General features: G+C 39.3%; 1 protein-coding gene across 1 annotated transcript in view; it reads left to right on the forward strand.

The window, feature by feature from the left end:
* The window catches only part of RNF169 (ring finger protein 169), an 86,086-nt gene extending 72,758 nt beyond the window's left edge, over positions 1–13,328 (forward strand). Inside the window, exons 5-6 of the mRNA XM_004279793.4 lie at positions 8,054–8,153; positions 8,605–13,328. Of these exons, the coding sequence (XP_004279841.1) occupies positions 8,054–8,153; positions 8,605–9,786 (1,282 nt within the window). The 3' untranslated portion in view covers positions 9,787–13,328. The remainder of the gene's footprint in view (positions 1–8,053; positions 8,154–8,604) is intronic.
* The last annotated feature ends 272 nt before the right edge of the window (positions 13,329–13,600 follow it).

Here is a 13,600-nt window from a genome sequence, read left to right on the forward strand (position 1 = left end):
GCTGCGGAACAGAATAAAGAAAAAATTTATTCTGCGGAACAGAATAAAGAAAAAAGAATGAAAAGAAATGAAGACAGCCTAAGAGACCTCTAGGACAACATTAAACGCAACAACATTCGCATTATAGGGGTCCCAGAAGGAGAAGAGAGAGAGAAAGAACCCGAGAAAATATTTGAAGAGGTTATAGTCGAAAACTTCCCTAACATGGGAAAGGAAATAGCCACCCAAGTCCAGGAAGTGCAGAGAGTCCCATACAGGATAAACCCAAGGAGAAACATGTCAAGACACATAGCAATCAAATTGGCAAAAATTAAAGACAAATTATTCAAAGCAGCAAAGGAAAAATGACAAATAACATACAAGGGAACTCCCATAAGGTTAACAGCTGATTTCTCAGCAGAAACTCTACAAGCCAGAAGGGAGTGGCGTGATATACTTAAAGTGATGAAAGGGAAGAACCTACAACCAAGATTACTCTACCCAGCAAGAATCTCATTCAGATTTGATGGAGAAATCAAAAGCTTTACAGACAAGCAAAAGCTAAGAGAATTGAGCAACTCCAAACCAGCTCTACAACAAATGCTAAAGAAACTTCTCTAAGTGGGAAACACAAGAGAAGAAAAGAAGCTATAAAAACAAACCCAAAACAATTAAGAAAATGGTCATAGGAACATACATATCAAAAATTACCTTAAACGTGAATGGATTAAATGTTCCAACCAAAAGACAGAGATTGCTGAATGGTTACAAAAACAAGACCCATATATTTGCTGTCTACAAGAGACCCACTTCAGACGTAGGGACACATACAGACTGAAAGTGAGGGGATGGAAAAAGATATTCCATGCAAATGGAAATCAAAAGAAAGATGGAGTAGCAATACTCATATCAGATAAAATAGACTTTAAAATAAAGAATGTTACAAGAGACAAGGAAGGACACTACATAATGATCAAGGGATCAATCCAAGAAGAAGATATAACAATTATAAATATATATGCACCCAACATAGGAGCACCTCAATACATAAGGCAACTGCTAACAGCTCTAAAAGAGGAAATTGACAGTAACACAATAATAGTGGGGGACTTTAACACCTCACTTACACCATTGGACATATCATCCAAAATGAAGATAAATAAGGCAACAGAAGCTTTAAATGACACAATAGACCAGATAGATTTAATTGATGTTCATAGGACATTCGATCCCAAAACAGCAGATTACACTTTCTTCTCAAGTGCGCACAGAACATTCTCCAGGATAGATCACATCTTGGGTCACAGATCAAGCCACAGTAAATTTAAGAAAATTGAAATCATATCAAGTATCTTTTCTGACCACAATGGTATGGGATTAGAAATGAATTACAGGGGAAAAAAAGATAAAAAACACAAACACATGGAGGCTAAACAATACGTTACTAAATAACCAGGAGATCAATGAAGAAATCAAAGAGGAAATCAAAACATACCTAGAGACAAATGACAATGAAAACACGACAATCCAAAACCTATGGGATGCAGCAAAAGCAGTTCTAAGAGGGAAGTTTATAGCTATACAACCCTACCTCAAGAAACAAGAAAAATCTCAAATAAACACTCTAACCTTACACCTAAAGGACATAGAGAAAGAAGAACAAACAAAACCCAAAGTTAGCAGAAGGAAAGAAATTATAAAGATCAGAGCAGAAATAAATGAAATAGAAACAAAGAAAACAATAGCAAAGATCAATACAACTAAAACCTAGTTCTTTGAGAAGATAAACAAAATGAATAAAACATTAGCCAGACTCATCAAGAAAAAGAGGGAGAGGACTCAAATTAATAAAATTAGAAATGAAAAGGGAGAAGTTACAACAGACACCACAGAAATACAAAGCATCCTAAGAGACTACTACAAGCAACTCTATGCCAATAAAATGGACAACCTGGAAGAAATGGACAAATTCTTAGAAAGGTATAACCTTCTAAGACTGAACGAGGAAGAAATAGGAAATATGAACAGACCAATCACAAGTAATGAAATTGAAACTGTGATTAAAAATCTTCCAACAAACAAAAGTCCAGGACCAGATGGCTTCAAAGGTGAATTCTATCAAACATTTAGAGAATAGCTAACACCCATCCTTCTCAAACTCTTCCAAAAAACTGTGGAGGAAGGAACACTTCCAACTCATTCTATAAGGCCACCATCACCCTGATACCAAAACCAGACAAACATACTACAAAAAAAAAGAAAATTACAGACCAATATCACTGATGAATATAGATGCAAAAATCCTCAACAAAATGCTAGCAAACAGAATCCAACAACACATTAAAAGGATCATACACCATGATCAAGTGGGATTTATCCCAGGGATGCAAGGATTCTTCAATATATGTAAATCAATCTGTGTGATAAACCATATTAACAAATTGAAGAACAAAAACCATATGATCATCTCAATAGATGCAGAAAAAGCTCTTGACAAAATTCAACACCCATTTATGATAAAAACTCCAGAAAATGGGCATAGAGGGAACCTACCTCAACATAATAAAGGCCATATACGACAAACCCACAGCAAACATCATTCTCAATGGTGAAAAACGGAAAGCATTTCGTCTAAGATCAGGAACAAGACAAGGATGTCCACTCTCGCCACGCTTATTCAACATAGTTTTGGAAGTCCTAACCACAGCAATCAGAGAAGAAAAAGAAATAAAAGGAATACAAATTGGAAAAGAAGAAGTAAAACTGTCACTGTTTGCAGATGACACGATACTATACATAGAGAATCCTAAAGAAGCCACCAGGAAACTACTAGAGCTAATCAGTGAATTTGGTAAAGTTTCAGGATACAAAATTAATGGACAGAAATCTCTTGCATTCCTATACACTAATGATGAAAAATCTGAACGAGAAATTCAGGAAACACTCCCATTTACCATTGCAACAAAGAGAATAAAATACCTAGGAATAGACCTACCTAGGGAGACAAAAGACCTGTATGCAGAAAAGTATAAGACACTGATGAAAGAAATTAAAGATGATACCAGCTGATGGAGAGATATACCATGTTCTTAGATTGGAAGAATCAATATTGTGATAATGACTATACTGTCCAAAGCAATCTACAGATTCAATGCAATCCCTATCAAATTACCAATGGCATTTTTTACGGAACTAGAGCAAAAAAATCTTAAAATTTGTATGGAAACACAAAAGACCCCAAATAGCCAAAGCAGTCATGAGGGAAAAAAACGGAGCTGGAGGGATCAGACTTCCTGACTTCAGACTATACTACAAAACTATAGTAATCAAGACAATAAGGTACTGGCACAAAAACAGAAACATAGATCAATGGAACAGGATAGAAAGCCCAGAGATAAAGCCACACACCTATGCTCAACTAATATGACAAAGGAGGCAAGGATATACAATGGAGAAAAGACAGTCTCTTCAATAAGTGGTTCTGGGAAAACTGGACAGCTACATGTAAAAGAATGAAATTAGAACACTCACTAACACCATACACAAAAATAAACTCAGAATGGATTAGAGACCTAAATGTAAGACTGGACCCTATAAAATTCTTAGAGGAAAACATAGGAAGAACACTCTTTGACATAAATCCCAACAAGGTCTTTTTTGATCCATCTCCTAGAGAAATGGAAATAAAAACAGAAATAAACAAATGGGACCTAATGAAACTTCAAAGCTTTTGCACAGCAAAGGAAACCATAAACAAGACGAAAAGACAACCCTCAGAATGGGAGAAAATATTTGCAAATGAATCAATGGACAAAGGATTAATCTCCAAAATATATAAACAGCTCATGCACGTCAATATTAGAAAAACAAGCAACCCAATCCAAAAATGGGCAGAAGACCTAAGTAGACATTTCTCCAAAGAAGACATACAGTTGGCCAAGAAGCACATAAAAAGCTGCTCAACATCACTAATTATTAGAGAAATGCAAATCAAAACTACAATGAGGCATCACCTCACACCAGTTAGAATGGGCATCATCAGAAAATCTACAAACAACAAATGCTGGAGAGGGTGTGGAGAAAAGGGAACCCTCTTGCACTGTTGGTGGGTGTAAATTGATACAGCCACTATGGAGAACAGTATGGAGTTTCCTTAAAAAATGAAAAATTGAATTACCATATGATCCAGCAATCCCACTACTGGGCCTATACACAGAGAAAACTATAATTCAAAAAGACACATGCACCCTAATGTTCATTGCAGCACTATTTACAATAGCCAGGTCATGGAAGCAACCTAAATGCCCATTGACAGGCGAATGGATAAAGAAGATGTGGTACATATATACAATGGAATATTACTCAGCCATAAAAAAGAATGAAATTGGGTCATTTGTAGAGACGTGGATTGATATAGAGACTGTCATTCAGAGTGAAGTAAGCCAGAAAGAGAAAAACAAATATTGTATATTAGCACATATATGTGGAACCTAGAAAAATGGTACAGATGAACCAGTTTGCAGGGCAGAAATAGAAACACAGATGTAGAGAACAAACGTATGGACACCAAGGGGAGAAAGCGACGGGGGGTGGTGGGAGTGATGGTGTGATGAATTGGGCAATTGGGATTGACATATATACACTGATGTGTATAAAATTGATGACTAATAAGAACCTGCTGTATAAAAAAATAAATAAAATTCAAAAAACAAAAAAACCAAAAACTCAGAATAGTTATGAATACATTTAACCAAGGAGGTGCAAGACACGTACACTAAAAACTAGAAAACATTGTTGAAAGAAATTAAAAACATTAAGAAATGAAAAGATTTTCTGTGCTCATGGATTAGAAGACTTAATATTGTTAATATGGCAATACTTCCCAATTTGTTTTTTACACATTCATTACAATACGTATTTAAATTGCAATCTCTTTTTTCACAGAAATGAATAAGCTGACCCTGAAATTCACATATGGAATTGCAAAGGATCCCAAATAGCTAAAACAATCCTGAAAAAGAACAAAGGTGGAGGACTCACACTTCCTGATTTCAAAACTTACTGCAAAGCTACAGAAATCAATAGTATGGTTCTGAAATAAGGAAAGATATATCAATCAGTGGAATAGAATTGAGAGTCCAGAAATAAACCCATACATCTATGGTCAGTTGATTGTCAGTAATGGTGCCAAGACCATTCAGTGGAGGAAAGAAGAGTCTCTTCACATATGGTGCTGAGACTACTTGATATCCACATGCTAAAGAATGAAGTTGGACTCCAACTTCACACCATGTACAAAAATTGAATCAAACTGGTTTAGATACCTAATTGTAAGAGATAAAACTATGAAACTTTTAAAAGAAAACACTTGAAGAGTTTAGTTGTATAATTACTGCTCTCTAAAGCCCCTTTGTGGTATGTTGTGGTGAACTTCAGTGACTGGATGCTTCTGTAGGTCAAAATTATCTTTTCATCAACCTGTCTCAAGTGCTTTGCACAGAGTTGGTGCTCAGTATAGTCTGCTAATCAAATGAATGGAAGAGACAGTGATGGTTTCAGCCATACTGAGGTTTACCCAAAAGATTTTAGATTGTCAGAAACTATTTAGGTGTCCTTGTTGTGTGCTTGAGTGCTGCAAGTGTGAGTTTCTTCCCTGGGCCTTTTCTTTCACCAAAACAGAGTTTAGAGGGCATGTTAAGAAGTTCTCCCCAGCAACAAGTAGTTGTCGTTTGTACATCAGATAACTTGGGCATGTCGCCAGTGTCTTTAAATTTGACTGTTATTGCTGACAAAATGGATGCATAGCCTGTTTTTTAAAAAGTATATACATTGGGCTTCCCTGGTGGCTCAGTGGTTGAGAGTCCGCCTGCCGATGCAGGGGACGCGGGTTCGTGCCCTGGTCTGGGAAGATCCAACATGCCGCGGAGCGGCTGGGCCCGTGAGCCATGGCCGCTGAGCCTGCGCATCCAGAGCCTGTGCTCTGCAACGGGAGAAGCCACAACAGTGAGAGGCCCACATACCGCGAAAAAAAAAGAAAAGTATATATATTAAGCTAATTTTAAATTTTGGAATGTTTGTTAAAGTGTAGATCCAGCCTCAGTTTGAACACCTCTAATGACATGGAGCTTAGTACTTCCCAAGGCAGATATCATTGAACTGCTCTTACTATTGAAAGTTATAAAGTTCTTTCTTATGTTGATCAGGAAACCTTTTCCTTTAAGTTTGTACTTGTTTCTCCAATGGAATCATGCGAAACAAGTCACATATTTGACATAGTAATGCTGTCTCTTTCAGCTCTATATCCATTCCTCTTGACCCAAAGTAAATGTTATTCACCCCAGCATTTTAATATACTGTACAGTTTACTTTTGGGTAACTTGCACCACTGACAGTTTTTGTGAGTTCTGGGAATGCAAATGAATTTCAGTATTATTCTAGGTAAAATACAAACCAAGCTGACTTGTAAGCAGCTGCCTTTATAGGGTAATGTTGAAGTTTCCTTCTTGCTCCAAAATATACCTCCCACCAGATGGTACAACTCTCACATTATTTTTATTTTTTGGTTCAGTGTTGAATTTTTTTGGTAAAATGCAAACATGTGATACAGGTTGGCCATCATTTTCTCCTATTAATACCATAGCATAGATTAGTTCATCAAATTGGAGCCATCTAGCAAGGTGATGTGGCTATGAGACATAGGATGAGAGGGGTTTGAATGGGAGGAATAACACAGAAATGCTGGAATAGGTAGGCTAGGCCTTCACTAGAGATGTAGGGAGAGGAGAGGAACTCTGGGAATGTACCTTATTGCCTCCTTTATAAGTTTTCTCTGAACTAATCTGGCATAGTAAAATTTTAAATCTTTTGCTCCAAAGAGTAGATATGATTATTCCATTCCAGAGCTAAATAGAATCACTCAAGGAAATAATTTCTGTTTGGGATCCTCTACATGGCTATGTGTCCATCTTGCCTTCTGGCAAATTCTTATTTATCCTTCAAAATACATATGCCGTAGGAAGGCTTTTACGACCCTGCTCTCACTCCATCCCAGGTAATTAATAACTCTCTCTTTTATGCCATTCTTAGGCATCATTTTTTTGTTGTACCATTTCACTGTATTGTATTGAATTATTTGTCTGCTTCACTGGACTCTTGATTCCTTGAAGACCTAGACTGTACCTCATTCTTTTCTGTATTTCCAGCGCCCAGATAGTGCTCATCAGTGACTGGCGTATAGTAAGCGTTTGTTAAATGCTTATAGAGTAGAGTTGTATCACAGGTAAAATATCTCTTGCAAACATTTGTAAAAGCATTAGTCTCACCAGACATGTATTAGGCAAGAGTTGGAGAGTAGAAAACAAAGGTGAGTAATAAGATAGTCAAGAATCCCTACTTACAGTCTCTGGGGCAGGTGACAGTCATCTGTACATAATTCTTACACAGTAAGATTTATGTTATAATACAGGTACTTTGGTTTTTGGTTTGCATTGTAAAGTCATAATGTAATGCATGCGTAAGACAAAAAAAGAGAAGTCATGTGTTCTTGAAACCTTAATTCCAAAGGATGTAGGCCTCTGGAAGCTCAAATGTAATGGATTAAGGGAGAGACTATATTTAATTTTTACTCCTTGCATAGGAATCTAGTGCATTGCTATGCATTTTATAAGTACTTAAATACTTGTTTCATGGCTGATTTAGATTGCTTGAGGAGAGGTTTGGGCCTAATCAAAGGAAAAAAATGTATTGTTTGTAAAGGTGATTTAATACTGTGTCCACCCTATTAAGGAAGGTGAGGTGTCCCTACATCTCTCTAAGCATGAGTGAAATAGCCATTGGTCTTGCGTTACTTAGGCAGGATCTGAGTTTGGAAACAAAGGCTTAAACCAGATGTCCTCTCTGGAGAACTCCCTCTCTCTTTGGACAGGATTTGTTCTTAGAATGTATTTTGTTAATAAATGAATTCATTTTCTATTGTAGCTGTGTGGCTTTGAAAGCACAGAAGAGATTGTCATTCTTTTTCCTTAGCAATCATGGGCTACTTTTAACTACTTGTCTTTTATTTATTCTCTTTTAGGAACCTAAATTCCAAGATGGAAAGGAGTCAGAGCTGCAGTGACACTGGTCAGGACAGAGTGAAGGGCAGACTGAGAGCAGCCCCAACCAGCAAAGCCAAGGTAGACCTCAGACACAGGCTTCCGGGGCTCTCCAGTCCCATCCTGCGCACGGCCACAGGAGAAACTGTTCTAGATGAGAAGAGGCAGAATGGGTCCTAGGCATACTAATTATGTTGGAGAATTTTATAAAATAGATGTGAAGGAAGAGAGTTTGAATTAGTAGCCAGACGAGTGGAATGAGGGCCACTAGAAGAACCTTCTTAAAAGTTCTGGATGAGTTTTTTTTACCCAGAATTTTCAATTTCATTAATTGTTTCAAGTATGTAGGAATTTCTGCAAATGGTGGGTGCATTCTAGGTTAGGGATTTTCCACATTTCTTAGGCTCATATGACCCTTTATCCCTTTTCTTACCCTTTTCCTCTCTATCCCTCTACCATCAAGAAGGAATTACGAAGAAAAAAAAATATGTATATATATGTATGTATCTGTAATCTTTTAAATCTCTTTCAGGTCACAACCATGACCCCAGCCTCCAACCCTATCATTGGTGTCCTCTTGTCCACCCAAAACAACCGCTGCCTCTCAGCCCCTGACTTAACCATTGAAAAGCGTCTGCCCTTCAGCTCCCTCTCATCCTTGGCTTCCCTGCATAAGCCAGAGCGCTCCATCAGCCCTGAGAGCAACGACAGCATCTCCGAAGAACTAAACCATTTCAAGCCCATTGTCTGCTCACCATGTACTCCTCCCAAGAGACTCCCTGATGGCCGTGTACTGAGTCCCCTCATCATCAAATCAACACCCCGCAACCTAAACAGAAGCCTGCAGAAGCAGACTTCTTATGAGGCCAGTCCACGGATCCTCAAAAAGTGGGAACAGATCTTTCAGGAGCGGCAGATCAAAAAGACCCTTTCGAAAGCCACCCTCACCTCCCTGGCTCCAGAAACAGGGGAAGACTTACTCGTCACTGAAGTTACCCATTCTAGCAAGGAGAAGCCACTTCTGGCTTTAAATACAAGACTGTCCAGTGGGCAAGTACTCTCTGAGTATACAGGACCTACCCCCACTGACCTTGATTATTTCCCCTCTGTTAGCCAGACAAAAGCAGAGCAGGGCAGTGACAGTAAAAGGAGCACTGAGATCCCATTAGAAACCTGCTGTTCTTCAGAACTCAAAGTGGGAGCCAGTGGGACTTCTTTGGAGAGAGAGCAGTTTGAAGGGTCAGGGTCATCCCCAGATGCCAAGTTAGATAAAACCTGTATAACAACAGCTATGAAAATCTCAGCAGTTAGTTCAGTGCTACCTAAAAACAGTGTTTTGGGCGGGGTCCTCAAAACAAAGAAACAGCTGAAGACAGTGAATCATTTTGATCTGCCTAATGGTGTTCTGGCAGACAGCCTAGGTGAGGAGCCACTTCCTTCCTTGCGTCGGGGCAGGAAAAGACGCTGTAAGACCAAGCACTTGGAACAAAATGGCTCCCTTAAGAAACTGCGACAAAGTGGTGAGGTGGGTCTGGCCCCAGCAGACCCAGTACTGCGAGAGATGGAGCAGAAATTGCAGCAAGAGGAAGAGGACCGGCAGCTCGCTCTGCAGCTGCAGCGCATGTTTGACAATGAGAGGTGGACTGTGAGTCGGCGAAAAGGAAGCATGGATCAGTACCTCTTGCGGTCCAGTAGCATGGCTGGGGCCAAGTAGCACCTGACGAGCAGCGTTACCTATTTTTCAGAGGTCTTTGGGCTTGATCATTTACCCTGAAGAAATGAATGTTCTCACTTTGGGTTTCTTTTAATGGCAAAACACTGTCTAGCATGATTCTGAGAGGTCTCGGGCCTTTGTAGTATATATAGCCAAGGAAGCTGCATCTCTGCCCCCCTGTGACCCGGGCCAGAAGCGCTCCTCACTCCCTAAGTGACCCACCCCTTAGGGCGTCTGGGCCAAATCTGGCAGCCCCTGCTTGGGGTGAGATTCAGGAGCACAATGGCCGGGGTTAGAAATGGTAGAGGAAAAGGGGACACCTTCTCAAACTGACAGACCTCCTGACTTCTTTCAGCAGGTGTTGTTTTAAATCAGCCATGCAGATAAAAATTAGTTCCATCTTTTTTCAAAGAAGTGGAACAGTGTAGTTCTTTGGCAGATCCATAAAGATTATGTTCCCCCTTCTTACCCTTGCCGCAAGTAAATATTCCTAATTAAATCAGTTTTTATGCTTCTACAAAAGTTAATTTACATTCCTTGTTTAAAAAATAACATTTGATTAATGCTATATAGTTGACAGACCACATTCATAGTCATTGTTTAATTTGGTCTTTTCAGGAGACCTAACATGTAAGTGGTATTAGTCCCATTTTTAGATGATGAAACTGCAGTGCAGATGTTCAGTTTCTCTCAACTACTAAGGGCATAGCCCAGACTGACTGCTGGGTCTCCCAACGACAAATCCCATGGATTTTCCACACTTAAAGAGGTTGCCATAATGGACAGCGATCCAAGGACGTACCAGGGGAGCCTAGAGAAAGCAAGCTGGGCTTTGAATGCTGATTGTGCAAAACCCACATGCAGATAATTGAGATTGACTGGAAGTGTAAACATATACTGTGCAATTATCCCCATCCCTACAGTGTACAGCCTTCTGTTTTCCTGGGGTTCCACTCTGTTAGATAAACTACAATTGGACTTCATTGTTACTCTCCATATGGCCAAGAGTTATCTGCAGTGTTGATCTAAAATCCAGAAAATTTGCCCAGAAGTCAGGCAAGAACAGTACTGAAACTCCCTACTGTGGAAACAAGGAATCTAGCTGGATACAGCTGGTAAATTCAGTCCCATGGACCTTTGGGGTTTATTTTCCTTAGCAGCTGACACCATGTGTCTTTTGCATCTCTGGTGGTGCTTGGTGCTTCTGCCCATCTGGGCTCATTGAAAGTAGGGATTAAGATACGATTTTAGGGAATCTCAGGTGGCCTGGCATTCCCTATGCATGTATGAGCTGTTACTATAAAGTCATGTGACTGGCATTTTAACAAACCTTTCAGATCTTATATATCCCAATGTATGTTGTTCCCCTCAGGTGGCCTCAGCAGGATGCTGCATAGTTTTTCCAATGATGTTGCCATTGGTGAAAACATCTCTGGAACTGTCCTCAAAGTCTAGAGACATCTAGACATCTAATGTTCGAACTGCAAAGGACGTTAATGGTCATCTATTCCAACTTCCTCCTCTTACTAAGGCAGAAGCTAAGATCCAGAACGACTCACTTATCAAGATCACAAAGGATTTACTATATCACCTACTTTTGCTTCTTCTCAGATTTGCCTCCCTTCTTCTCGGCAAATCTTTCATCTTTGGGGTTATAGGAAAGAGAATTTTAGTTTGAAACTAGTCAGAAGCTATTTGAAGCTTCTGGAAGAGAAGGTAGGTTACCTAGGGCTTGGAGTCAGAAATGAGGTGCATCTGTAAAGCAGTCAGAGCAGTTTTCTTGGGCAGCTCATAAACAGTTCCCAAAGAGGAGTTCCAGAGATGTCTGAAGTATTTTGGCAATCACTGAGATATGTGGAACCTCCTCAGTGACTACTTTGGTGGGGAGTGTCACTTACCTGAATGTATGTATTCTGTGTTCTGTGTGTTTGTGCGTGCACACGTGCAGATGTTTGTTTAGAAAATGTACATCAGTACTTTATATTCATACCACTTCAGTTTTAGGTCCTACCAGCAACATACGCCCTCCAAAGGCTGCTGGAGGGCATATTGGTGCCCAAGATAGAAGAGCTGGCACTGGTTTGTAGAGACAGGGAGGGTGACTTACTAAATGCCCTCAGAGAAGACATCAGTTACTGCCATTTCATGGAGTTCCGTTTCGATCTTAGTAAATGTTATTGGAAGGCTAGTCTCATTGGTAGTAGCAAAGACACTTATTTTTCCACTTGTCACCTTTTTCTATATCTTCAATCATTTGAAAAACAACACTCCAGTTGGAACTGATTTTTGTTTTTGGAAAAAAGATAAATATTTTTAATAGAAAAGATATATATTTTAAATATTTCCCCAAAATAATACTTTCATTTTAAGAAATTGCTTAGCAGTAGCAACAAGTTTTAGCATCAGGTGCAGAGTGAAAATTTCTTGTTAGGCAAATATTCCAACAGCTGGATCCAGCTTACTGACCAACCTACTGTGGAACCTCGAATGGTACTGACAGTTGTAGTTTCCAAACTTCCAGCTGAGCAGCAGTCCTTCAAATATAGACAAAGCAGTTTAGGTTAAGGAGGGAGGAGGCTTAATCTTTAATCTTCTTGGCTTTGGAGGAGGGTAAAACCACTAAGGTATTATCTGTATTTTAAGATGCTTCCCATACTTAACTAAAACCTGAACACTTCTTTCTGGAAAATTTCCCTCTCCTGTTGCTTGATTGTGAAGTTGGTCACAAATGGAGTTGTTGACGTGAATTCTTTGGAGAAAAAGACGAAGGAAAACGATGGGGAGGGTTTGTGAGCTAGAATGAAAGATACACTATCTCAGAAAACAAACATTTCTCACAAGTCACTGGACTCTGATTCACCATAGAAATTTCCCATGTTCTTCTAACTCTGTTCCTTGTGTATATGCTTTCTGTGTTTTTTCTTATTAAAGGGGAAGTTATGAGAGGTTGGAGGGTAGAGGTCATTCTGATGGGTAATCCAAGAAATGTAATGCCCTAAGAAGGGGGCTCTCAGCCCTTTTTTTATCAAGTGGGAAAGATACTTTGGGAACATGTTCGTGATCCGTTGATTGTATCTGCTGAAAGAAGTCACCTGGGCCTGTTGGGTTAATGTCAGATCTGGGGATTATGTATCTAGCCCCTGGCCCCTTTCATGTAATTGCCTCTTTTTAGAAGGCTTCTTGGCTGAAGCTTCCCGGGAAAACCTTTTTTAAGTGGCTTCATTTATTTTTTAAAATTTAATCTTTAAATTTTTGCCTGGAGGAAGCATTGGTGATGAATGCTTTCTGTGTGTTTTGTTCATTTCCTCTTAAAGAAAAATGCCCTTAAGAGATTAAAGCTGCTTAATTAATTGCTATGATATTACAAACAGACAAACTAAGATGGAAAGTTGCCATTGTGCTTGACTGGTGAAGCTGATGACCGAAGGCTGTGCTGTTTGTCCTTTTTGTTCCATTTGACAGATATTTCCTGAGCTTCGAACTTGTGCCAACCCTGTGCAAAGTCATGGATATAAAGATGCAAAGGACAGTCTTGCTCTTGATGAGCTCAGTGTCTACTGGAATGTATTTGAATGCATGTGTGGCTGGAGAGCTCGTTAATGGTTTCACGAAAGACCATAGTGATGATCTTGGATGGCCCGTTCAAGGTACTGTCCAGCACCCTTGAACATTTTACATACCCCCATCAGTATTTGTGAATTTGATTGCAATACTGCTCTCCATTTCTTAAGTAATTTTACCAGTGGAGAATGATTTTTCTCCTCCGGTGATTATAGGACAATAGCATCTCTTTAGGAGCTGCTTTTAGCATAAA

This window comes from Orcinus orca, chromosome 8, assembly GCF_937001465.1.
Source record: "Orcinus orca chromosome 8, mOrcOrc1.1, whole genome shotgun sequence".
Classification (NCBI taxonomy): Eukaryota; Metazoa; Chordata; class Mammalia; order Artiodactyla; family Delphinidae; genus Orcinus; species Orcinus orca.